General features: G+C 48.4%; 8 protein-coding genes across 8 annotated transcripts; 3 read left to right on the forward strand and 5 right to left on the reverse strand.

The window, feature by feature from the left end:
- Positions 1–3,501: 3,501 nt before the first annotated feature.
- CGCS363_v004051 (Vegetative incompatibility protein HET-E-1) lies at positions 3,502–4,672 on the forward strand (the record flags this gene model as incomplete). The annotated part of the gene is made up of 2 exons (XM_036635900.1): positions 3,502–4,494; positions 4,544–4,672. The coding sequence occupies 2 exons, from the start codon at positions 3,502–3,504 to the stop codon at positions 4,670–4,672; spliced, it is 1,122 nt and encodes a 373-aa protein (XP_036497488.1).
- Positions 4,673–5,621: 949 nt separating this feature from the next.
- CGCS363_v004052 (putative transporter) lies at positions 5,622–7,215 on the reverse strand (the record flags this gene model as incomplete). Its single annotated transcript, XM_036635901.1, has 2 exons — positions 5,622–6,782; positions 6,835–7,215. The coding sequence occupies 2 exons, from the start codon at positions 7,213–7,215 to the stop codon at positions 5,622–5,624; spliced, it is 1,542 nt and encodes a 513-aa protein (XP_036497491.1).
- A 2,159-nt stretch (positions 7,216–9,374) lies between these two features.
- Positions 9,375–10,136, forward strand: CGCS363_v004053 (uncharacterized protein; the record flags this gene model as incomplete). Its single annotated transcript, XM_036635902.1, has 1 exon — positions 9,375–10,136. The coding sequence occupies one exon, from the start codon at positions 9,375–9,377 to the stop codon at positions 10,134–10,136; it is 762 nt and encodes a 253-aa protein (XP_036497490.1).
- Positions 10,137–10,349: 213 nt separating this feature from the next.
- ght2-1 (High-affinity glucose transporter ght2) lies at positions 10,350–12,188 on the reverse strand (the record flags this gene model as incomplete). Its single annotated transcript, XM_036635903.1, has 4 exons — positions 10,350–10,823; positions 10,882–11,160; positions 11,217–12,111; positions 12,172–12,188. The coding sequence occupies 4 exons, from the start codon at positions 12,186–12,188 to the stop codon at positions 10,350–10,352; spliced, it is 1,665 nt and encodes a 554-aa protein (XP_036497493.1).
- Positions 12,189–16,134: 3,946 nt separating this feature from the next.
- Positions 16,135–17,159, reverse strand: SAT3-2 (Short-chain dehydrogenase/reductase SAT3; the record flags this gene model as incomplete). Its single annotated transcript, XM_036635904.1, has 3 exons — positions 16,135–16,352; positions 16,427–17,035; positions 17,096–17,159. 3 exons carry the CDS (start codon positions 17,157–17,159, stop codon positions 16,135–16,137), a joined length of 891 nt encoding a protein of 296 aa, XP_036497492.1.
- A 469-nt stretch (positions 17,160–17,628) lies between these two features.
- CGCS363_v004056 (uncharacterized protein) lies at positions 17,629–19,276 on the forward strand (the record flags this gene model as incomplete). The annotated part of the gene is made up of 5 exons (XM_036635905.1): positions 17,629–17,744; positions 17,796–18,103; positions 18,458–18,497; positions 18,553–18,900; positions 18,958–19,276. 5 exons carry the CDS (start codon positions 17,629–17,631, stop codon positions 19,274–19,276), a joined length of 1,131 nt encoding a protein of 376 aa, XP_036497495.1.
- Positions 19,277–19,499: 223 nt separating this feature from the next.
- Positions 19,500–21,236, reverse strand: fsr3-3 (FAD-dependent monooxygenase fsr3; the record flags this gene model as incomplete). The annotated part of the gene is made up of 5 exons (XM_036635906.1): positions 19,500–19,833; positions 19,894–20,249; positions 20,310–20,373; positions 20,435–20,981; positions 21,038–21,236. 5 exons carry the CDS (start codon positions 21,234–21,236, stop codon positions 19,500–19,502), a joined length of 1,500 nt encoding a protein of 499 aa, XP_036497494.1.
- Positions 21,237–24,385: 3,149 nt separating this feature from the next.
- On the reverse strand, positions 24,386–25,395 carry MIOX1 (Inositol oxygenase 1; the record flags this gene model as incomplete). Its single annotated transcript, XM_036635907.1, has 2 exons — positions 24,386–24,442; positions 24,496–25,395. 2 exons carry the CDS (start codon positions 25,393–25,395, stop codon positions 24,386–24,388), a joined length of 957 nt encoding a protein of 318 aa, XP_036497481.1.
- Positions 25,396–26,307: the final 912 nt, after the last annotated feature.

Here is a 26,307-nt window from a genome sequence, read left to right on the forward strand (position 1 = left end):
GAGAGATTAATAACTTAGAAGAGGGGTATTTAAAATTAATTTATTTATTTTATATTTCTATTAGTAAAAAATTAAAATAATAATAAATAGGGGGATAATAAAGGTATATATTATTTACTTTATATATATTATCTATTATTAATAGTTTTAGGTTTTTCTTTAGTATCTCTAAATAAGGCTAATATATTTAAAAAATACTATTAATCTTATTATTATTACTATATTAAACTATATAGTAAAATATATTATACTTCTTAGTAAGTTTATTAAAGAAGAGCTAAGTTAATAATAATAAACTATATTTTTCCTATTAGAAGTAGTATTATTAGTTATATATATCTTATAGGCTAACCTTATAGCTCTCTTATTTAAAAAGGTTTATAATTATATATAATATTAAGTTATTTACTATAAAGAGCTTCTTAATATATTTAAAAAAGCTTTTTTTTAGGAGGTTACTAGAGGTTTTTATAGCTTACTTAACTTTATTAATAGTAAGTTTTTAGAAAGTTAAGATTATATTAAATTAAACTTAAGAAGTAGTAAAGTAGTTATAATACTTAAAACTATTAAAGATTTCTTATACTTAGATCTTTATAATAATAATATATTAAATTTTACTTTTAAACTAATAGTTATATTACTTAGTATAGCTTTTTTATTTTAATATAGTTAAAATATATTTATCTTCTTAATTATATATAATATTATATTAGTTATTATTATTAGAAGTTCTCTTTTTATATATAGTAAAACTTTTAGTATAGAGAGTAATATAAACATATAGTTAGTACTCTTTAAAAATAGGGGTTTAGATCTAAATATTAGATATACTTTTAGTTTTAAAAAAATATAAGATATATAAGAAAATTAATAATTTAATATATTTAGAAAATAGGTAGTATAATAGAAGTTTTAAAGTAGTAATCTTAGCTATATATATAAGTAGGGGTAGCTTTTTAGCTAAGTTAGTAGTATTAATATTAGTAAGTTATATTATAAGAGGGTAGTACTTAGAGGGGTGAATTAATTATAGCAGCAGTGGTGTAGCAGCTAAATTAGGCTAGCGTGAGCAAATTAACAAAATGACCCTGTTAATTTAACAGTAACTGAAGTGGGAGCGCATTGGGGTCCTTTTCTGCTTAGGGGTAAGTGGTGTGCTGCTGCCCACTCTGGAAAACTCTTCGCTATGGCGGTTAGCCTTCCTATTTAAGTTCACATGCAGCCGCAATTAGGAGGAGTCGCCAACCTATTAGTGATCAGAGCATCCAACCTCTCAATTCTTGACTTGAAACGGCATGATGTTGCTGATGCTCTTAGACTTAATTAACAGCCTGTGGCTAACAGCGTCTACTAGCCATAAAAGGGGGATTAAGCATACTTATAAGGTTAAATTAATACTATAAAGCTATTTTGTGAAGAATTCTTTTGTGAATTTTTATATAACTATAGGGAATATAAGGACCCTTTTTTCCTCTACCTTAACCTAAGCTAATCTTCTTAACTACTATATTATAATTTAAATAAAAGTAATAATAGCGATTAGTTCTTAGAACTATTTACTATACTTTTTATTAAATATCTTATTAATCTCCCTTATATTATTCTTATTTTTTAAGTTTTTAGCGATCTTTTTAAACCTCTACTTAATTTAATAGAGAGCTTAGTTCTAAAAGTTTTCTAAAAACTTAATATATATTATAAAGAAGTATAAAGATATTATATTATTATTTTTAGCTATAAAAATATAACTAAACTATTATTAAATATATAGTAAATTAGTCTTTTTTAGATATTTAATATTACTAGTAGTAAAAGCTATATTAATTAAATAAGAAGTATATATAAGATTTATTTTAGAGAGTTTTAAATATAAGCTATAGTATAATAAGGGACTACTTTTATTAACTTAGCTAAGTAGCTTAAAAATCCCTTTTATATACCTTATAAGTTAGCTATAGAGGTTATACTATAACCCTCTATATATTTCCCTATTAAAGTTATATAGTAGTTAATAAAGTGCATCTCTAGGCGGCAAACTGCGAAGAAGAAAACTTAGAAGGGAAGAAAGATAATACTGTAAAGCAGAGGACCAGCAGGCTTGTGGTTGGTATTACGCGTTAGGTGCGGCCTGCTGTTGGCGCCCCTTTTGGTCGCGGAGTATTGGTCCTACGCCCTAAAACTCGCGCCTAGTAAAACCGCGTGTTGTTCTGTGGCCCCTGTATCGCCATTCCACAGCCACCCGACGTCTCCGAACTCTCAGGTGAGGACGATGACTGGTTTTTCTTGGACTGGACTGTGCTATGAAGAAAAAAGGCGAAAACGAAAAGACAATTCTCGGAGGAGAGACACCAGACATTTCAATATACCACACGATACCTAAGGTATGTCGGTGAAAATCGTGTCAAGTTACGGGGAGTTGATTGGCTTTAACTTCGGCCTCTGATGTGATCCGCCTGCTGTAAGCAATATGGGATTGCGGGGTGGACAGGGGAACGCATCATCCCCTAGCGTAGATGAGCCGTATTATTTCCCAGAAAGTAACATGTCACACAGGCGGATCTATTTCTAACGTCCCCGATCTAGTTTGCAAAAGCGAACACTTCTGACATGTCAGCACAGTTGGCGGACACAATGACCGCGCTGTCGTTTCCTATTACTAAGTACTAGGATTCAATGCATGGATCGTTTTACATCGATGAGCCTGCGCTCACGAGTCTTCATAGCTGCCACCTTTTCTAAGAAACTCATTTTGGAAAGCTGCGCCTCGATATCGTAGGCTGATCGCCGTTACCATCTATCAAGTGGGCTTTCGATTTTGATTTTCCGCCTGCAAGAATAAGGCCATTCCCTACCTTACCTTGAGGGAGGGCTGCCGGCTTTTCCCTAGGGAAAGCTGGTGCTCCATCCAGGTTTCTCATCGTTCGTTCTATCATTTCGACAACTTGCTTTAGGATTATGCCAACGATGTCTTCATGAACACCACTCCTAAGACTACTAGCAGAGTGTTCTAGGTTTTCCACTGACCTATCGAAGGCTTCGACTCCGCCGAGGAGTGAGGTCTTGCCTAAGCTTGCAAGCAAGAATCTTGCCAGTATGCTGCGGAGAATCTTTCTGTTTCTAAACGTTGAAATGGCTCCTCAAATCGGCTCGAACTATGCATTCTCGATACTGATTGATGCTTTTAGCTGGCTGTTGATAACGAAACCCTTCATCTCAATGGCTCATTAGGCAGGCTATCCCACAAGTGCGGCTACTAACCAACCTAATTAGTGTGCTGACAAACAAGGAGAAGAATGAATGAAGTGATTGGTGGACTGAAATTTCATGCGGCCTGCTGTATTTTGTTATCGGAGCATTCTGCAATGTGCCGAGCAGTGTTGCATTGCGTCAGCTGATTTAACATCAGGCTCGATCAGGCTGGACAACATCTTCCAGTATTCTCCTCCGACTTTGTTCATCGCATCGTCAATCTACGCGCAACGTCACCACGAAATTACAATGTACCTCCTTCGCGCGCAGGAAACGGACACTCCAGGGAGTCTTGATGTCAAACTTGAGCTCCACGTCGACAATGTTCCGCCGTATGCCATTCTGTCCCATAGATGGGGATCGCCGGCCGATGAACCCACTCTCCAAGAGCTCATGGTTCAAACTGCGTCTGTCAAGCAGAAAAAGGGCTATCAGAAGCTGCTTTCGTGTTGTTCACTAGCTCTAGAGTACGGCCTCAGCTATGTGTGGATCGACACATGCTGCATCGACAAGTCTAGCAGTGCTGAGTTGTCAGAAGCGATCAACTCCATGTACTCTTGGTATCAGGACTCACACGTCTGTTTCGCCTACATGGAAGATGTGCCGCCAGGAGACGATATTATGGATGTGGGGTCTGCATTCAGAAAGAGTGTTTGGTTTACCAGAGGGTGGACCTTGCAAGAACTCATTGCACCTAATGAGGTCATCTTTTTCGACTCTCATTGGGGATCAAGAACTCTTGGTAGCAAATCCACCTTGCACAAACTTCTTTCGAGCATCACGGGAATCCAGGAAGAGATTCTTTCCCACAGAGAAAAGCCGCATACCGCAAGCCACAAGGATAAGCTACAGATCGCAAGCGTAGCACAGAAAATGTGCTGGGCATCTCGAAGAAGAACCACACGTGTAGAAGATGAGGCCTATTCTTTGATGGGAATATTTGGGGTCAGTATGCCAACAGTCTACGGCGAGGGGCGGAAAGCATTCTTTCGGCTTCAAGAGGAAATCATGAAAGGCTCGGCTGATCACACCATTTTTGCCTGGGATTCTGACGAAGACCATGAGGATCACAAAGACCACGAATACCAAGGCATGTTGGCGAATTCTCCGCGATTGTTCTGGCGGTCTGGAAACTTCACTTCAATGAGCTACAACGAATTTATCAACCGATACCATTTGGACGAAGCCGAAGTACAGCCATACTATACGATGACCAACTTTGGCCTTCAAATTCAACTCCCAGTAATATCAATGTCTCCCTATTTTGAGGGATACTATTTCTCCTTCCTAGCTGCGTTTCATATACAGACTTCTTGGTATCCTCGTGCGGAAAAGGGCTCTGTCATCATATTCCTACGGCAACGCGATGACCGCCCTGCACGCCATTTTGTCCGCACGCACTTCAACGGCCGCACGTTGATACATCGTCGTATGCCTGACGGTGGTTACAAATTTCGTATGCCAGCCTTATTGAGCTATATTTCGGGAAATAATCCGAGGAGATCCACCATTGCTAGCTCGACGTTTGAACGGGAATATGATAAGGCAATATCCGATTGGGCCAAATCGCGCAATGAAAATATTGTTACCAAGCTTGCGAAGCTCACAGTGGTCGTTAGAAGTCAACGTGGACTTGCCTTCCAGGTATCCACCTGTGTTGCGAAGGAATTCTTCCACGGCTCCAGTCCGCCATTCAAGCACCATCATATCATGTCAAAGGTACCGTTGTCCACTGTTCTGACAAGAGGCCAGACTGTCTTCGCTCAAGTAAGCATCGCGGATGTGTTGTCTCCGGAAAAGAAACTGAATTACGGGGATCAAAGGCAGGGTCTGTCTGCACTGCAAGAGTTCGTTGCGTCTATTGCCTTCGGCCTTCACGAGGGAAAGACCTGGGCACATGTTTCCTTGCATGACCAAACTAAAACAACGACCGGAGCAGTTCCGAGCAATGAAACTGAGAAGTATGATATTTTTTCGGGGGTTTCTTGCTGGCAACATGAACAAGATAGTGTCTTGCTTTATGATCAAAAAGATTTTGGACCTGGGAGAGGCTATTGGGATCTCGGTGGTTGCTTTTCTGCGGCAGGGGAGATACTGCTAAGTGTGTCACTACATCCATCGCAACTTTTGGATAACAGACTGGCTGAGTGGACATTGAGTATCGTTGTCAGTGAGCTGGAAACCAATCAAGAACTGGTATCTAGGCCCCAGTGGACGTCGGACTTTCAGATTCACAGGTTGCGACAATGGCACAGGTTCTCGTCTTGAGCTTGTGCAAGCTGCGTTTTCGGAGCATAATTGAAGAAGTTTAGAAGTCAAAGTGGGTCTAACCTCCGTCGATGCCAACGAAATCAAAGACATGATATTGTCTACGTGATGTACTTGAATCCGTTCAAAACTGCTCTCTGAGAATCTTTGTCTAGCCTGTTCATCGCCTCCTCATTTTGTTGATCTACTTCACCCCGTAGGTTTTCAAATATTTGGTTTGCCTTCTTGAGGCAAATGCGAAGGCCAAAGATGCAGCTCAATCCAAGCACCTGGAAGGCCAAGATACAAGCCCATGACACACGAAAACTCGGGCCGTATTCATCTAGCCAAAAGTAGTTGGCGAATAACGAAGCACTATTAGCCAGGGTATTTGCAATACCGATAGCAGCAGCTCGTTTCATTGCTGGTTGGACGATGGTCGAGGACAACCAAGGGTAAGTCGTTGAGTAGATGCCAAACGTTCCGGCGCTGACGAGGAAGGTCATGGCGTAGCGAGCCCAACGTTGATCACCCATGGCGACCAAAGTGACAGTTCCAGCAATGGCAGTAATTGCGGAGATGCTCGCGTGAGGTGATCTTTTCTGCCATCGGTCGGCGTCCCAAGCTAGTGTCAAGGCCCAGATGAAAGAGAAGAAGTAGGGAGGCGCTGTAAGTAGAAGAACGATAGTATTGTTCTTGAAACCAAGCTGTTGAATCAAGGTTGGGAAGAAGTGTGAGAATGAGATAGAAGCAGTTGTCGACATTTGAAGTAGGGCAAACAACCAAACTCGGTAGTCCGCCAATGCAGCCAAGATAGCCTGCTTCATCGAAATCTCGTCCTCGCCCAAAACTTCTTCACTGCCGGCGTCTGCTGCCAAACGGCCCTGCGCAATGACCTTCTCCTCTTCCGACAACCATTTCGTGGTTCCCGGGTAGTCGGGAAGAAGGAAGAAAGCAGTTACTCCGACGCAAGCTGTAGCAAGACCTTCGAGTATGAAGAGCCATCTCCACGCTGCGAGGTGTCCCACGCCAGCCATTCCTGAAAGAATGCCAGCTGATATGAGACCGGCAAAGCAGTTCGACAAGAGCAATCCACACACAAGTAGGGCCATGCGCAATCCGAGCTCTTTTTTCGTGTACCAGCAACTCAAGTAGTATATGGCTCCCGGGAAGAAGGGAGCTTCGACGATCCCCAAAAAGAACCTAACGACGAGCAGGCCGGCTGGAGAAGACGTGGCACTTGTGCAGCCGCTCACTATGGCCCAGATGATAATGCATCCAGGCTATCGTAAGTTAGTCTCTGTTACACAAGTGTTTCCATCGTGGAGGTCTAACCAGAAAGATATGCGGCTGCATCTTGGTCATGAGCATCGTTGACGGCAGTTGCATCGCGATATAGCCTGCAGAAAAGATCGAAATGGCGGTTTGATACGTTGCCCCTTTGACATGGGTGTCTTCTTGGAGGCCGTAGAGGCGCGCTTGGGTAATCGAATTTCGATCAAGGTAGTTGAACAGATAAATTGTAACAATGAGAGGCAAGAGATGGGCGTCGATTTTCCGAACAAGTTGTCGCTCGGTTTTCTTTGAGAATTCGGGCGAGTAGGACCGGTATGTGTCCATCAACGTCAGGTTCTTTGTTGGAACATTCTCAATTTCTTCGCTTCCTTGCTTAGAAACCTCGTTCAGAGCAGGTTTTGGAACACTGTTCATCGCCATTGTGTTGGTTGTCGTCTGAATTGTGTCGATTGCCGAGCCAAGCTACAAGCAATGGAAACAAAGCTCTAAAGATACATTTAGAAATATGGGAGATAGGAACGAAGAGGGTCTTTTGACTTGGCAAATGCTATGGAGTCCCTCGCGCTTCGTCTTCAATCCCACATCACGTTCCCCATACCCCAGACCAAAAATGGCCTCCGGTCCGGAGCCGATCCGAAATCCCCTCATTCCCCATTCTCACCCCAGGTTTTCCCCATGTCTAGTTCTCGACGGTGCCGAACACCCGCATTGGATTGTGAACAAGCATTTTCATCCATTGCTCTGTCGTAAGCCACTCCTTCAAGGCTGCTAGCTCTAATTGTGTATCAACCGGCAGAGAAGGCGTGGGATCAAGACCGCGAACACTTCCGTCAATATGAGGCCAATCGCTTCCCCACAGGATGCTATCTGCCGCACGTTTGGCAAAGATCTCGATCAGTGGGCGCATTGAGTTGATGTTCGTTGGTGACCGTCTATGCAAGGCTCCTACCTTGACAAAGAACCTCCCAGACTCTAGAAGACGCATGAAGCTGTGTAACTCCGCGCTACCTATGTCGGAGGGGTTGGCACAGCCATTATGATCGGCAATGATATAGACGCCCTCAAGGAGTGGTTCTTGTAGCAAGGTAGCTTCCAATGATGACCATGTCGAAAGTGGAAGCTGAGCCGAGATGCTCCAGTTGTGTCGGTGAACAGGACAGTGTCTGGCAACGTCCAGGAACTGCTTCTTAACCCAGTCCAGATCGCCACCCGAGCCCCCGTATGAACCATGAATACGAACAGACCTTACACCAGCGTCGTGGAGTTCATCAAAGTCAGCTGCCGTTAAGCCCCGAAGCTCCTGTACTGATTCTGAGTCCCAGAAGATAGTGCCCAACACCCGTTTGCTGGGATCAGAGTCACGACACTCATTTAGATTTCCGATCAAACCACGGTACCCATCTTCTATGGTCGCTTGGACCAACATGAGCTGATCCGTGAAAGAGTTTTTGATGAGTGCATCAACCCTAGCAGGTTCGGGGGTGTAAGCGCGAGTTGCTTTGAAAGGGTACTTTTCTGTGTTGAAGCAGTGCGTGTGACAGTTCCATGCCAACGGAGGAAGATAGGTCGGTGTCATGACAGAGTTCGTCTCCGCTAGCTCTCGCTTGAAGTTTTCGATAACGGTGTAAACAGAAAGCTCACAATGTTCCAGATGATATTTCTCTCGGTGTTTCATTTCCGAGGACTTCCCCGTGTGTTCTATGTAGGGGGCTTGCTGCGTGTACTAGCAGCCCCTTGCTCGGACAAGTTCCGCTTCCAAAACCAGCCTCCGGAGGGGGTCCGAGTCAACCGGAACGAGGCCGATGAAGTTGAGATTAGGGAGAACAAACACAGCACCATTTCGATCCAAGGTGCACACTTTACTGTATAACTTAGTGCCAGGCTTTCTGACTTTCCAACTGGTCGAAGATAGGCTAGCTTCTCCCTATCTACATATGCCGTTGGGCTGGATTCTGTGAACACATGCATGGATGCATGACTGGGCTCAATAGAACTTCAATTCTAATCCACAACTTGGACAACCACTCAAATAACACCAATCTACGAACTAGGTCTCAATTGGATATGGTAGCCGCAAAGGGAGTTGTGCCTGTAACTCACACACTGACTGCAGTTTCCACTGGAGACGAGAGCTGTTTTGTTGCCAAAGACTGCCACATCAACAGCTGCGAGCATCTTCCTTCTGCTCTACAGCAATGCCTGATCACGACCGGAGGCATTCATCTGCTGCGAAAGGAGGACATCAAACGTCCTTTCCAAGGCCGCAATCGCAATGATCTTGGTGACAAAACATCCCGCGCATGACCCCAAGATGCGGAGTTCAGTGGGTCACAGCGCGGGGAAATCGAGGGATCATTACGGCTTGGACCTTTCGGGGCTTGGCATTATGTAGCCAACCTTGACGGCCTGGAGGGAAAACGCTCACCTGTTCCTGAATGTCTCTTCAGCTTTACTCCTCCACACACAACGAAATTCCTGCCCCTTGACGAGTTGTTGCATTGCATTTCGTGTAACACCTTTGCAGACCAGCTACCAAGCCCCTCGTGTTTGAACCCCGCACCCCGCATCAACAAGACACAATGGCTGGTGACAGCGCGGGGCCGCAGGAACCCCTCATCGAAGTCATCACACAAGCCGAAGACTTCCACCAGGCCGCTGACGCAGCCATCAACGCCTTCTGCCACCAAGCGCGCGATGGTGTCTACATGGGCATGAACCCAGGCTGGGACACGCCCGAAGGTGTCGCCGCCAGCGCCGAGCGCATGGCTGCCCGCTGGCGTTCAGTCACGGCCAACAAGCAGGGTCAGCCGAACACCGTCTTCCTCAAGGCTACGGTCCCGGACCCCGAGAGACCCGGACAACGCAGGATCGCTGGTATGGCCATTTGGCTGCAGGCTTCGGCTGTCGAGGGCTACGGCGAGCCGAGCCCGGCGGACTTAAAGAAGAGCCTCGGAGTCGACGCGCTCTACCCCGACAACGAGACTGAGCAGCGATACTTGGCTCAGTGCATCGGTTCCCTTCATCGGCGCCGCACCGAGGTCATCAAGCAGAAAGCGACGGCGAACCCTCCGGCCGTTTTTGCGCTGGATTTGTGCGCCGTGGACCCGAAATTCCAAGGAAGGGGCGCTGCCAAGAAATTGGTGCTGTGGGGTCTGGACGAGGCCAAGCGACGGGGCGGACTTGAGGCCATTCTCGAGGGTTCCAGCATGGGGAGACATGTCTACTCGAAGCTGGGTTTCAAACAGGAGGGACCGGAGATTGAGTACCATGTTGATGATTTTCCCGAGCGCAGCAGACCTTCAAACATCTTCATGCGAACTGGCGATGTAGAAGCAGCTTGATATCGCCGGTGAACGGGGCGGAGTTATGACAGGAAAACTTTCGGTCTCATAGGGTTTACCATAAACATCCACAGAGCTATGCCACAAACACCAAATAAGGAGCATATTAGAAGGTCGTGATATCATTATGAAGAACTAGTAGTACAACTGTTGGGAGCATGCCGTCGATATTCCTGAAATCGCCGGAAGTTCCTGCTCTGATAGTACCCGAAGCTAGACTGCGTTCGAAGTGGGCTCAGTCTTCGTGTGATGATGCTCAGAGTAAGGCCGCTCGTCGCCCGACTTCTCCTTGTGCTGGCCGTCTCCGACAGCAGTTGCTTCTGTGGTTGTAGAAGCGCGGTGGAAAGCAGACTCGTCCTTCTGCTTGCGGGTAATGTAACCTGGAGGCACCCACTTGCTCGAAGAATAGGGCTTGACATTCGGATCGCTGTACATACGATCGACGTTCTCGAGAGAAAGACCCTTTGACTCGTACAGGAAGAACCAAACCAGCAGAGCGGCTGCGAGGTTGCAACCAGCGAAGACAAAGCCATATGCATACGAGATGCCGTCATCCGCGAGAGGCGTGAGGAATGAGATGAGGAAGTTACCAAACCAGTTGCCAGCCGTTGCCAGCGATGCTTGCTTTGCTCTGGTTCTAAGAGGGAACAGTTCTCCGATAACGCACCATGCCATAGGTCCCCATGTCTATGATGAGTTAGTACGATCTTTGCAAGTCGGTAGCATCAGAGCAGGGAACACTTACGCCTGCAAAAGAGGCAATGAACATGCACGCAGATACAATCATAACGATACCAGTGGTGCGGCTTGTGTCCGGGGGCACAGCTGTGCCAACAGACGCGAAGACCGCGAGCCAAGCAGCTTGCCACAGGGCACCGATGAACAATGGCCAACGTCTTCCGTACTTTTCGACAACATACAGGCCGTAAAAGGTGAGAGCCACATTTACAGCTCCGAGGATGAGCTGTGTCATGATTGGGTCCTCGATACCGGCAGATTCGAAAATCGTGGCTCCATAGTAGAACTAAATACCATATTAGATACAACGCTAAGCGCAATTATATAGATATAGATACTCACAAAGTAGTTTACCCCAGTCCATTGTTGCAGGAAGTGGATGAGTATTCCTAAAAATGTGCGGTATACGGTCTTGGGTATTCCGGAGGACCCGGTGAAGCACTCGGCCCACGTTCCAGTTCCGGTCTTAGACTCTTCTTCGAGGACCTTGAACATTTCCTGAAGATCGTTCTCGACGAGCTCATTGTTGGGGTCGTTCTTCATTCCACGCAGACGCGCCATTGCTAAACGTGCGCCGTCCCAATCGTGTCTGCCGGCGAGCCAACGAGGAGACTCAGGGACCACAAGAATGCCAAGTCCCAGAGGGCAGGCGAACGCGATGCCGAGACCGATAACGATGCGCCATGAAGCGTCTGACTCTTGAATGTTTCGGACACCGAAGTTGATCAAGTTGGAAATCAGGATGCCGAAAGTGATCATGAGCTGGTAGGATGCGACGACGGCGCCTCGGATCTCCTTGGGCGAGCACTCGGATTGGAACATGGGTACGCCGACAGAGAGGTTACCAACGCCCAAACCAGCGACGAACCTGCCCATCATCATGTGAACCCAGCTATTCATCGCGGTGATTTGAATGATGTTTCCGATGATGAATACACAGACTCCGAAACTAAGGCTTCGTCGTCGACCCCACCAATCGGCCGTGTACGCTCCTGACAGAGCACCAAGCAGTGTGCCAATGCTCATAAGTGAGACCATGAGGGACTGGGTGATAGAAATCCATGTTGGAATTCCGTTATCTTCAGGGCCAGTTGCGAATCGTTTCCTGAAGTCTGTGAAGAGCAGCATGCCAGAGATCTGGCCAGTGTCGTAGCCGAAGAGGAATCCGCCTACGGATGTTACGACTCCGAGCACAAGTGCTTCGACACCGCAGTCGGCGCCATTGACGCGTATCGATCTAATCGCAAAGTTAGTGATACCCCACTAGAAGCAAACATCGGCAGATTGATGCACTTACTGCTTCCCCAAACCCATGATCGTGATGCGCTTTCGGGATGTGTTTTTGGTGGTCAGTCCGAAGTCGAAGAATTGCCTGCTGCAATAAGATGATGCAGAAGCAGTAGAGACCCCTAACCCTCAGGGTGACAGCGTGTGACGAGAAAAGGGACAGCCCAGATGTTTGGGTAAGGTTGCTGTCAAAAGCAATAGGATTCAAATAGTTCGACCCGTATGACGTCTGTGTGTCTCCGACGCACCATGATGACTTTATACGCAGCCACATCCCGCAGTGTCGCAAATATGGTTAATTGTGGTCGCCTGACAGAAACAGCGATGGGAACGCTACCATGACGTTGCCCAGGCGTTGTCCGACTCGTAGTCGGTCCTACCTGCTCTTGTCACTGGGGCGCAGACCGGGGAGCTCGAGAAGGCCAAGAAGGTGTGGGAGGACCGGGGGTGGGATGAGGAGCGGAGTGCGGGATGAAGGTACGGGGTACGTCCTGTCTCCCTTTTCTTCCATGGGCGTGATCCAGAAGAAACGCCACGCGACAGGCCGAGAAAGCCTAGCATCCATAATCTGGGGAAAAGCGATACATTCCACGGCGGCGGATGCAACCAAAAAGTGAGCAGACGCGATGGATGTGGCACCCAAACGTCGGGCAACCGTGCAGGCGTATTGACAGAACTGTGATCAAACAGACAGGCCAGACCAGAAACACCTGTTCATGAGAATGATTTTGGCAGCATGCGGTTGGGTGACTGACTTTGGTAGGAGTGCGGCTTGGAGATCGGCCGCTTGGCTCTCGTCATTGCCGGCCGCACCGCAGGGATACGCGAGCCATGGCACACGGAATCGACGCGCGAAGCCAAGACAGCCACCATGCTGCCAAGGCGGACTCGCGGTGAGCGATCAAATTCCACACGGTCGCGTTGCCAGGATTCGGTGAGAAATCCTCTTCGAATTCTGAATGTCTACAGGGCGCTTGCGCTCCTATGCTCTTGGCCTTTTGCAAGCGGCTCCGGCACCGTGGGCCGAGTGTGTAACACCACGTCTCGGGATGAGCGACTGGAGTGATGCCATGACGATCGCGAGACCCTCACGTGCGAGTCAGCTAACGGTGCGACCAAACTTGTTGCATTATAATTGGAAAGCTGAACGTGCCCTGAAGCCTTACCGGCGTCTTAGCATGTCCCGAGGCAGACTTGCTTACGCATTCCATCAAACAAGACTCGACCATGCAGATATCCAAGACTGCAGGCTGCTATTAGTTAACGTTGGGAAAAGACTTGTGGTAAACTCATTCACATCGATAGTCCGCCACGATGCTTCCATAACTGATTGAATGACGCTACTGCTTACTGAAGTGGTGGAGGGGCCACTACCAGTAGAATCTTTTTAGGCATTAACTCCAGATGCTAAAGGCTCGCCTGCATGTCATTTGTACTTGACCAGCCGCAAATTTCCCCAAATATTTCGATGGCAGGAAGTGCTGCGTCTCCGACTTTCCACTCCGGAGGCCCCGGACTCCTCCGCTAGTACGCCGGAGTTGTGTCCGGGGCCCCAGACATCATGCCCCGTTCTCCGCAGAATGAGATTAAAATCGAGCATAACGGTCCGATTGAAAAAGGGGCTCGCTTTCCTGGTCGCTGAAAACAACGGTCCGATTGACCTGGTTTTTGGTGGAGAACCCCATGGTATTAAATGGAGCTCTAATGGCTTGGCTTCTTGGTTTTACACGTGTACAATGAACATCTAAACACAGTTTCTGAACTCTATGGATACTCAAGAATGCGCTGTTTGGTCATGAAAAGTTGTTGGGGGTTCTCCCTAGTGCCTGCATCTTCCAGTCCACGCATCGACCCTCGACTCCTGAGACTGATGTATCGTGTTTTTTTCACAAACCTTAGCAGAAGGGAACGGTGCCGCTATTACCAGATCAGAGTTTCTCAGAAGCCTGCTGTAGTATGAAGTAGACGCCAGGCCTTTTGCCCTTATCAGAACATTCAGGTCGCGTTGCTCACTTGCAACCTTACAGAAACATCTTCAAAAAATTGTTTCGTTATTGCAGCCACTTTTCTGCCCTTGCAAAGAATTGTGCATTAGTTAGCATAGCCAAGTTTGACCTCTTGCTTGCTTCTGGTTTCTGACTTGGTCTGGGTGTCACAACATTTTAGAGCTCTAAGTCTTGGTAGAAGAGTGTAGCAAAGAGCGGGTTCAACTTTTGATGCTAATCGCAATGCTAATGCATCAGAACCAGACATCGCTAGAACAGAGCTGTGTTGAAGATACCAATGTTGCTGCTTACCATCGGTGTTCCGTCCGTTGCTGATAGCCGTGTTGGCTGAGTGGACCTGGCTACGACAAAGTCGTCGGTAACATGGACATGGCTATTCAAACAAAACATTGTACGGTCACCTGATGAGTGTTCCGTGACAACGAATCCTCCGGACGATGTACAAAGAACTTTGGAATGTCTTGTTTCTAAACATGCTAATAAACAGCATTATGGTTCGTAACAATGGCTAGGCGATGATGGATTAGAGATGGACAACGAAAGTTTTCTTTGCCTTTGAACAATGAATTCATCATCACTCAGGTAAGTAATGCCATGGATCAGATTAAAGCAAGAGGGCCGCCACCAAATCCCGATTTTTCGAGAAGTATCAAACACAACCTCAAAACAATTAGACACTCATACCCGAAAGCGTGCCTCATAATCTTGCGGTATTCCGACTTGACGAAAGAACTATTTGAGCTCGGATTGCGAACTAGGTAGGGCTGGATACATTTCTTCCAGCCGCCGGGTGTTTCACCAGTATCGAAAGCGGTGCCTTTTTCAGAGCCACACCATCGAACGAACCGCACCCACCTAGTGAGATGTCGAGAGACGGCGATAGTTTCGAGGTCGCCCTGCCGCTATTCAAGCTGTATTTTGGCGAAGAACTGGTCGACTACTTTCTTTCAGATGTCAGATATCTGCAAAAGGAAACTGACATTATGAGGCAAATGTATATATCTGCAGCCCAGCCTCTGTACTCGCTACGAATGAAAGTTGCCGCCAAAACCGCGCAAGCCAAACTTGGGAAACTCCGAAATCAGCCAACATTGATGAAGAGGGCTGGGAGAAAGGTAAAACGCTGGGCAAATGGATCTAGTATCCTTTCATGGTGGCGGCATTTCAACAGACACGCACGAGACACCCCTACAAGTAAGCTGGCCAGGGCTGAACTATTTTGCAAACTATTTCCAGAACTCGACTGGAGAGCTGGTTCAAAACGTGAACCTTGGTTTTACCTCTTTCTTCGCACTCATATTTACGCTTTGAAGGCCGGGACCACAAGGTCGAACGAAATCGTCGACGAACCACTGCGGTGGTGCTTCCGCGCCGACTACCTCGTTGCGAATATTATTCGTTTACGAGACAGGGTTTGCCAAAGTTGCCTGACCTTTTCTTTCCAAGCATGGATGGGCCATGGCTCAGAGCCCTGGCAATTGTATCCCACCAAAACGGCTGCATTCGCTGATCTGATAGGCCGTTTTCGAGCCACTTCCATTTTCCCTCAATCCGGCATGGTGTATGAGAAAGATTTAGGAACAGGTGAGAGACAGCCAGAATCATTCGAAATAAGACTTCGACCCATTCGGTTCCTCGCGGCTGAAATGATGGATGCTTGCATACCACCCGCCGACTGGGACGCGATGTTGATTGAGATGCAACAACTTATTACTAGACTGGGAAGTTCTCACAAAAACAGCAAGATCTGTGCGATGAGGGACCTACTGTAGCAATAATGGATAGGAAGCTTCGGAAGGAACCAAGTGCGCAGAATTGGCTTAAGTGGCAGCAAGATGCAGGAATAAGAAGAACCACTGGAAAAACATGAAGACAACGACCATATCTTTGATTTGGCCAGGCATGGATGTGATATGTAAATCAATACGGTTGTTGTCGGATAGAAGCAACCAACGTTAATCTATCTCTTAGTAGGTTCCAGACATGACAGAAAGGCGACCTCCGTCGGTGAGAAGAATTGAACCATTAGAATAGCTTCCTGCTCGACTCGCGAGGTACAGAATGGCGCCGCTCATTTCCTCATCGCCACCAAATCTCTGAGCCGGGATGAACTTGTCATCACTAGGGGTCTCGTCCTCTGGTTTTCTGTCACCAATGATTGAAGCAGCCATGTCGGATGGATACACTATGACGGTCAGATATCTTTTCCCTTTGACTTTGGCGGCTCTCAAGTCACAGGAAATGGGGCAAATGACTTACATCCTGGGGCGAGTGCATTGACGCGAATGCCAAACTTCGCTAGCTGGGTGCTGGAGTGCTTGGTGACATGCATGATCGCAACTTTGCTAGTCGTGTAAGGAGGCGTCGAGACCCGATGACGACTGAAGGCTGAAATGCTGGACGTGAAGATGACCTGGCTTTGGACAGTCGGGACTTTCCCACCAGGAGCGGGCTTTCCAAAACCACCCTTGAGCGCGTTCTTGTTGCCAGCGTCAAGCAGCTCAAGGAAAGCAGTCATCGTGAAGTACGCGCCCGTCACGTTGATGTTCAGCACATCGTTCATGTCTTGCATGTTGAAATTGTCGAACATTGTCTTGCGCGTCTCCGAGATGTTCTCATCCGGATTGAAACGGACCGGAGGGCCCAAAACACCAGAGTTGGCAATCACAAGATTGACATAGCCGACCTCCGTGGTAACCTGGTCGACAGCGGCTTGGAGGTCACTCTTGGAACTGACGTCGCATTGAATCGGGACAAAGGCTGCATTGTCCTTGGCTGCCGCCTGCAGAACATCCAGGCGGCGACCTAGGATGTAGACCTTCTGGGCTCCGTTGGCAGCCAGTGCCTTCGCCATAGTGAGACCGATACCTGTGATGATGATTCAATAAGAGGCTGCGGGGGGTTGTGGCTGAGGTGGCTGGGACTCACCACTGCCTCCGCCAGTGATGACGGCGACCATGCCATCAACGCGAAAAAGGGTGCTCGAATCCATTGCTTCCGGTGTTCCGATGGGGATGTTGAGGTGATGTCTGTTCTGTGTTCCTTTGTTGACTGCACGCTCAAAGTCGAGAATCACTGGCAGTTATATACCCGTTCCCCCTCATCCCAACGAGCTAATCATTGAAACGGACGTTTCCCAGGTACCCAAAGCCACATGTTCAAGACAATGGCCGGACTTCAGCTGCAGACTAGGTTACACAGGCTCAAGGGGCGATTGACCAATCAAATCTTTTGCCTCTGAATAGATCTTACATCAGAACCTTAGCGGCGGCTGCAAGCTCCGACGACGGCCGACGGCGGCGCCGCTGCAATTGGTTAGACCAGCGGTTACAAATCAAGCCAGCGGTTTAGAGCATATGATGTGAATCCATCACTGCTCTTCGCATCATGAATATCTTCTCGATGCATGGGCCAAGCTGGATTGATCAAGGTAAGAGATGTCCTCAGCACTGCCTCTGATCATGGCGGCCGACAGCGGCACACGCAGGGCTACCTTCGCCGCCCAGGTATGCCTGACGTGCAAATCTCGGAAAAAGAAATGTGACAAATTGCTACCCAGTTGTGGATATTGCGGAAGGTAAGCTCGATCGACAGAATCTACGTTTCCGAGTAGTAACGCGCCGCAAAGGAAAGGGCTGAGATGCCGTTATGTCCGTCGAGCGCCATCCCCAGCCCACAAGTCAAAGCTCGCCGAGGCGCACTGCAACCGCAAGTCAGCGAATGTGATCCCCACGGATATTCCATCTTCGGAATTGCACTTGTTCGTGCGAGTCCAAGGCCTGATACGAGACACTGGTCAATATGTGGACGGGATCAGTGTGCGCTATTTCGAGGGCCTTCATCAGTATCTGCCTTTCATCTCCAGATCTCATTTTGAAGATAGCCTGATTTTTTCAGGGGTGTCTCCACCTGCAGAACTCTCAGTCCTTCTTTTGAGTATGTGCTTGGTTACATCTACACCAAAGTTGGGGAAGCGTATCAGCCATAGTCTCTCCGGCAAGCCTATTGACCTTGAGAGCCTCTACTTGGTTACGAAATCACTCCTGGCCCAGGTCCAAAGTCATTATCCTTGCTCACTTCGTTTGGTTCAGTCAAAACTTCTGGTATCTGTATACGAGTATGCAGATGGGCGTCCAGATCAAGCATTTGCGACCCTAGCTGGCTGTGCTCGACTAGCATATGCTGCGCGTCTTCATCAATGCCAGCCTCAAGCGTCATTGAGATCAGCTGGGCCTATATCAACTATCCATGCAAATTATCAAATGACTGACCGTCATGGAGAATCTCAAGAGATTTTCAACACATGGTGGGCGCTTGTGATTTGCGAGCGGTAAGTTTCAATGCATCTCGGAGTGCCATACTTGCTGACTTCGAGGCCCTTGTAGATCAATCTTTTGTGAAGTGACAGTAGATGAGCAGCCACTTGTCACTCTCATGCCTAAAGATGACAGCGACCTTCCAGTGGAGATCCGGTGTGGTAATTGGTCCGATGTCAAAACTCAATGCTCAGTTTCGAGTTTGTCTGTGAACAATATTGAGGGCTTCGGTCGAGTTGCTCAAGCAACATGGCTAGTGAACAAGGTTCTTATGGCTTTCAAAGTATCCAATACAACTTCTCGCCTGACTCGACTTCGGGATCTTGACGCAACATCTCAAGAGTTTCTTGCTCAGCTTCTACAACAGCATCCAGGAAGCGGGGGTATCATGTGCGAAGCTATTTCAATCACTTTGAGGTAAGCAAGAAGTATATGTATGGCCTGCGCATTTCCCAATACTGAGAAAGGAAACAGAATGTTATTCGAATTACATGATCACATACTCCATCAAATCCCCAACGACTGTAATGACGACGAATCAGTGCTTGAGACTTGGCGGATGCAATCACGCGCTGCACTTCGTGCTGCGACGAAGATGGTCGTCGAAATTGCTCAAGCACATGAAAATGCAAGCTCTTCTGCGTTCTCCTTCTTCACTATAGCCCCAAGCTACTCATACCTTCTTCGAGTCGGCATTAAGAATCTTCATCAACAGGTTGAAGAGGGAAAATGCGATTGGCTTGAAAGTGCCGAGGGGCGTCTTCGCTCTGAGTTGGGCAGGTTTGAGACCTAGGCTCTTTATTAATTGGCAGTCGGAAGGGGGCAGTCGGAAGGGGGCTGGTGGTCTGGATACAATTTCTCTTGAATCAGTGTCCAAAAGAACGAGCCGAGATGCGAAACTTGCTGATCTCAAATGAGTTATGTAAACTGTAAGAAGAAGCATTACAGCAGAATGGAGAAGTCTATCTATGTTACAAGATCTTTCTATCTATTAACCTGTTTCGCTATGATTCCCTCTAGTAAATACCCCAATCTCCGTTCAGCTTCAACTCGGGCGTGTTGATTCCCTGCTTCTCCTTCTCAAGTTCTTCCTGCATAGACCACGGCTCCCACTTGTGCCCTTCAGGGAGGTTCGTGTGTTCAAAGGGAGCACCGCTTTCGAGGTGAGCGCGCGCTTCCCCAAATTTCTTCGTTGCGTATTCTTCGGCATTGTGCGTCCAGATCCATTTCCCAAGACCCATTGGTCCACCAGGGGGTGCGTGCTTCATGACTTCCTCCATGCCTCCAAAGCGATGCATCTCGCGCCTATTTTCATGACCCAGGCGTTGCAGGATCGATGCGCGGCGAAGACTGTTATCATAGTGTCAGTCATTATCGCCAGATACCAAAAGGTTATAGCAAGACACATACCGTAAGAGTTCATGAATCTTGGTTCCGATGTCAACATTGGCCTTTCCTGCGAGTCGAAGACATTCGGGCAGCGACTGGGCATCTTCCAGTGCAGTAGTGGCCCCGGATGTCGAAGACGGAATGAAGGCGTGTGCACTATCTCCGAGCTGTATGATACGTCCGCCTGGGGATGTCCACTTAGTCTGGGGGTCTCGCCAACACAGCTTCCACTTGACGATGCTATCTTCGGGAATGTTTTGAATGGCCTCAATGATCAAAGGGTCCCAATGCTCCGTGTCGGAAGCTTTAGGAAGCTGCTTGATGAAGTCCTCGCTAGTGATGGTCTCAGACCAGGACTCTTGTGCTGTACCATCATCCTGGAAATCAGGTCAGCCGCTTTGCCTACATGGAGCTTTGGAGAGATAAGGGAAACTTACTGGCATCGTGACGCCGACAACTATGCCGTCACTAGCGGCTGTAACAACGCAGTGAAACGTATCACTGAAACGTTGAAGACATCAGTTTCTCTTCATTCTTCGTCATTAATACAAAGACTGCTTACCCTGAGTAGGCTCTCATGTCAGGCCTCTTGAGAGTCGCCAGCTTTTGATGCAGAGCGGTGTTTTTCTCTGGGTCCAGACGGTAGAAAATTCGGCAAATGACGAATCCAGTCGACACAGCCCGGATCACCTCTCCCATAACGGCTTTGTGCGACTTGGTGCCCAGGCCGTCTGCAGCAACGACAACATCCGCCGTGAATGTACGACCATCATCAGCGATAGCGCTGGCGACTTCGCTGTTGGAGTCTTCCGTGTAGTCAATGATGTTCACGCCGAATGTCACGGGAATGCCTAGACGTCGGCATTGCTGGTAAAAGATCTCGTTCAGGCCCGGGCGGCTGACCATGCCTCTCACTCTCAGGGGCCAGGCGGCGTGGTGCGGAACATCGGACCGATTGTACTCGAATTCTTGTGGCGGCGCAATGAGACTACCATCGAGCCTTCGGAAGGAGCAGAAGTTGTCCCATGAATGGTCGTGGTAGTCCTTCAGCAGGGTTGGGTAGTATTTCAACGTGGTCCATGCTGAAGGCCCAATGAATAAAACGTCGCCTTAACGTAGCAAAGTTAGTACGGAAGTTGAGCCGTCGGTGACGTAGAGAACTGACCGATTGTTGAGTTCTGCTCGCTCTTCTCTAGAATGCTGACATTGTGTCCCTTTCTCCAACACTCAAGGGCCGTCAAGTAGCCTGCTGGGCCACCTCCGACGACCAGAACATTGATCCCGGTAGAAGGCCATTGTAGAACCCCATCGACAACAACACTTTCGTGAGTTGGTTCGGGGGCGTCGAAGTTTTTCACAGTCATGGTGGATGAGGAATAGTTGAGGATGCCAGTGCAGAAAACGAGAGGTCGTGATGAATGGCAGGCGCTGCATGGGACTTATATGTCTCATAACCCTGTTCCTTCTGTCTATCTCTGGCTTATCGATCTTCCCTAGTAAGTTGGGCCACGTTGATGCCATCGCCGGTCTTGTGGGGCGGACCACGGTGGAGGTGGGCCTTGCACGGCGTGGACAATTGGATTGAGACCGAATCGGTTCGGGGCGTAATAAGGTGCCGACGATCTTCGAATTTCGGGAACGCTATGTCGTTTTAGGAAATCCCGTAGACAAAATAACGGGCATCGGCGCCAAGAGTCATTTGAATGCCTGTATTTCGCGCCATTATCCATGACATTTCTGGCGCTTTAGGTCAAACCAGGAGTCATGTGTTCTTGGGATTGGGTGCAATGGTTCAACTGGAGTTCCGCGATATCGGGACCGACAGCTGCCAACTGAAGAGCCGCCCTTGTCATCCCGAACCTTAAGCCATCAGTGATGAAGTCCACGTTGCCCAGTTCATGAGGTAGGGACCCACTGCTCAAGCTTTCCATCTCCCCTCGAAATACTGGTCGTTCCCATGATGCATTGAAGAAGCTTGCTCCGTAGTTCTCACATCTCTAATATTCTTGATCCGGACAAATACCACATAAGTACGGAATACCTTTCTCTACCTATGCCAGCCCTAATCTCATCACAGGCTGAAAAGTCGATTATCAAGAAAGCGGAAACGCTCAGTCATCTTGGCGATAGTTTCCGCTTGTCGAACACGAGGCAGTCAATCTACTCTAGAAGTTGAAGGTCTTCTCATTATTGGGCAAGGTATACTTTGGAACAACTTGAGACTTCTGTCCGGTCCTCACGCGCGTCGGATGCATGATCTTGCATCTGCAGGAATAGGTCTGTCATGCAAGGAGATGCCTCCCCATGCACTTGATAAAGGCTTCAAGTGAGTGAGAGCTACGAGTTATCATCTCAATAAAATATTACCATGAACGGAATGCCTTTGGCAATTTTCAAGTCTCTAACGCCTGCTTTATTGGCCCACAATGCCCATCTAGTGACGGGGACTTCAAATCAAGTATCTAGAGGAGCATCTTCACCCAATATACAGAAATTCAACGAAAGTACGGCATTCAATTGCTCATCGTACAGAATATTGTTGACAATCATTCGCGAGGCATCTCACAATAACCGGGAACTTGTCGAGCTAAGGTGAGCGGCATTAGCGAAAACCATGCCACGTGGATTTCCTTTCAGACGGCCTGCCTTTTATATAATCAGGCAAAGTAATATCAGACAAATGAAGCTTGTGATGTCTTCCTTCCGGATCTGTATTCCGATCTTGAAGGCTGGCTACCGTGAAACCTAACGTGCTCTGCTATTCTATGGACCAGATTTCCTTGTAGACCGCCTACCCTTTGATGTAGTCAGGCAAAGTCATACAGCAGTCAAAAAGGTGCGCCAGCAGGCGGCAAATTGTGAAAACAAAGTTAGAAGGGAAAGAGTTAATCAGGCAAATTAAATGACAGATGAATGAAGCTTGCGATACTTCCCTTCGGAATATGTATCCCGATCTTGGAGGCTGGCCGCTGTGAAACCCGACGTGCTCTGCCATTCTGTGGACCTGGAGCGAGCCTATGGTAAACTGACCACGAGCAACAACGATTAGATCTTTAATCAATCTGCAGATCTGTCCACTCTAGGTGCTCCACCTCTAGTCCTGGCACTCTGATATATCGGGAATGTGTGTAAGAGGCCATACGAAAATCACTAGTACGAAAGGCACTTTCGGTTCCCCACCCATGACGCTTTTATTGTTACCATTCACTCGCTTGCTGCATTATCCCAGTCTGCTACTCACACTCATCTGTTGACGGATGCCAAGATTCACAGAAAATACATCAGCTACACGGTAGAGCAACACACTCCCATCTGGGGCTCACGTGGACTCGGTGATAAGTCACATACGCGAAGACATGTGAGAGAACCTATATTTACTAGTTATCAATTTCATATCACCCTCGGGTACAATAACGTGCCCCTTCTGGGAACGTTAGAATCTTTGATGCTATCATTCTGCAACACGTTAACCGGAAAGATCCCAACCAATACAGACAGGAGACAGAGCACTCTCGCCTGGGGGCCGCACGAGGACATGACGATGGCTACAAACTAGTTGGAATCGGCCGCGAGATTTTTCAATTTAATGAAATTACACTTCGTCCGATAGTTTGTGCTTGGTTTCGTTGATTTCGGTACGATCATTCTCTTGTTGAAAACGATTTTGACTTGATAGATTACCTTACGGATGAAATAGTAAGCCAACTGGCGAGCGAATTCTTGATTGATCGCAGACATGACGGAAAGGCCCCCAGGACTGACCTGTAGCTCGGATTTGCAAAATATCTGCGGTCTTCAAAGCTGAACACGACGCATTACTGAAATTGGGGCGGGATCGGAAGGGACCGAGACCAGTCTTTAACGAGCACGAGGTCAAGGTGGCACCCTGAACTTTGACCACAGTTGTGGCTATGTCGCTGCATGACATCGAGCTTAAACTAAGCCTTAACTTTTCAGATCGACTTTCCGTATGAGACTTGCAACGGCCTTTGCGTCTGAAGTTGGGGTTTCATTGAGCCTAAGTATACTCGGCAACATGCCGACTGTAGCATGTCGCTTCCAGCTTAGCCCAATTAGAGCGGAGCCGAAGTTCATAGCGCAAAAGTCAATTGGCTCTCTTCACTGCTAGAGTAATCGAGCAACGTTGGTTGGCCATTCCTGCGTAGTGATCTCAACCCCCTCACTGAAGATCCCGGACACGCACGTCACAGTGGAGACATCAACACGAACACGGGCCAAGATGTGAGCTTCATGCGCTTCAAAGCAATTTCTTCTGAGCGCTGGTCTATCATTGGATATGTCTAGACTTTCCGAACTAGAGTACTCTCGTCGAGACTCCTCAAAGGCCTCTTGGCCTGTTTTAACTATTCAAAAAATGACCGCTCATTCACACAAAGTGTATCCATCAAAGTATATCCCAAACGCCGTGCCTCTGACAACTGATTGTGTCCCAGGGCGGAATGCCTAGCCCATCTGATATCATACCCAGTCGTAATGTGACAATTTTGGTTGTCTACCACTTGATGACCCTGGAGGGGAAGTACTCATCAATGAGCTCCATGTAGTAAGGCTAAAAGCATGTTAGTGTGTGATGCATGTGAGTGGTGAGACTTTGAAACGTACCTTGAGCTCCTCGACGGAGGGAGCATCGTCACTCTTGCTGTACAGGTCGTAGGGGTTGAAGGCAAGGACAGCCTTGAGAAGCTCCTCATCGCCCTCCTTCATGAACTCGCGGTAGGCGCCCTCACGGTGCCAGGGGTAGAAGGAGTGGTAGCGGATCATGGCGAGAGCCTCGCGGGGGAGCTTGGACTGCTCCTTGCAGACGGTGTACATGTACTCGTCATGGCCCCAAGAGATCATGAGGTTCTCGATACCGCAGCCGGGCTTGTAGATGCCGTGCTTGGTGCTGTAGACAGGGTGGTGGATGTCGGGGTTGCCCTCAAAGGTGGTGGGGAGGACAATGCGGTTGTCGAAAGCGCAGCCGACGGGGAAGGTGTCGCCGACGACGTCCCACTGACCCTCGGCGCCGTAGAAGAAGAGGAGCTTGCCGAGATCATGGATCAGGCCGGTGAGCTGCATCCAGCGGGGCTTGCCGTCGCGGCGCATGGCCTCGGCGGTCTGCAGCAGGTGCTGGATCTGGGAGAGCTCGGTGTCGGGGTCGGAGTTGTCGATGAGGGTGTTGAGCTTCTCCATGGCCTCCCAGATGGTCATCTCGTCGCGGCAGGGCTTCTTGCCGGTGAGGTCGATGGCGAACTTCTCGCGGGCGGCGAGGTTGTACTCGACGGTCTGCTTCTCATGCTGCTCCTTGTAGAAGTTCTTGACGCGGTCGCAGGCGTCCTCATACTGGCGGAAGGCGGTCTTGTCCTTCTCGGAGTCGAACTTGGAGTCCTCGTAGGTGGTGTCGTCGGACTGCTTGTTAAGCTGGTCCTTGAGGATGTTGACCTCCTCGACGAAGTCGGTGGTCTCCTCCAAGTCGTGGCCGTTGGTGGGCCTGACAAAGGGCTGAGCGACGGCAGCGGCCATTGTGAATGATGTGAAAGAAGATGGAAAATTGACTAGAAAAAGCAATACACTGAAGATGAAGAAGATTTGGGGTTCCTCTCAAATGGTAACACTGAAGATGAGAAGACTGAATTGGTGTTGAACAAGAAGATCTGGACAGGCTCTTCTGGAGGCAGTCTTTAAATATGTTGTTGATGGCAAGACAAGACCGGCAGATAGAGATGAGAGATTGGTATGGAGGACGACAAAACGATGGAGGAGCAGTCCCGGAAACGCCATAGCAGACTGGAAAATCTCGGAGAGAGCGAGTGACATGTGTCGCGGGGCACGCATGGCGGGGGAGACAGGTACCTCCTCATGCCGGTTTGACGTGAAGTTTCGTACCTGTCAAGCCAACTTGGCTAAGCAATCCGAAAACCTACCATTTCCCGCCACGGCCATGTTCCCGCTTGGCCGTGCCTCGTGGATCATCGTGGTGATGACCGTGGAGCAGGAAAGATGGGGCGAGATTCAGATCTGTGGAGAGCGTTGCGATGGAGGCGTCGAGGAATTGGGAATTTCAGGTTTTGGATGGACAAACAGGGGCAGAATCGCCGACGGGTTTCCTGAATGAGGCACATCCTTTTTTTCGAGAGCGTCTCCAATTTTTCCAGAACTCTTCAAGAATTCCCTCTTTTGAGCATCACATGACTTGGCCGCAGCTTTCGTCTGCCAAGCCATGCCTCTTTTGGACCGGTGGAAAACACCAAGAATCCCGCGCTCGCAGTTCTGGGGAATTATTCCCGAAATTCCTTAACCACATCCCTGCAACTCCAACGCTTCCTCCACACCATCATCCCGCTTCTCCTCCACGCCAACCGCCATCCGGGAAGGCCTCTGAATGCAATGTGACGGCGCCTTGCGTCTCTCCCTGCGGCGAAGCTTAATTCACGC

Source organism: Colletotrichum siamense (assembly GCF_013390195.1).
Source record: "Colletotrichum siamense strain Cg363 chromosome Unknown KSG_Cg363_contig03, whole genome shotgun sequence".
NCBI lineage: Eukaryota > Fungi > Ascomycota > Sordariomycetes > Glomerellales > Glomerellaceae > Colletotrichum > Colletotrichum siamense.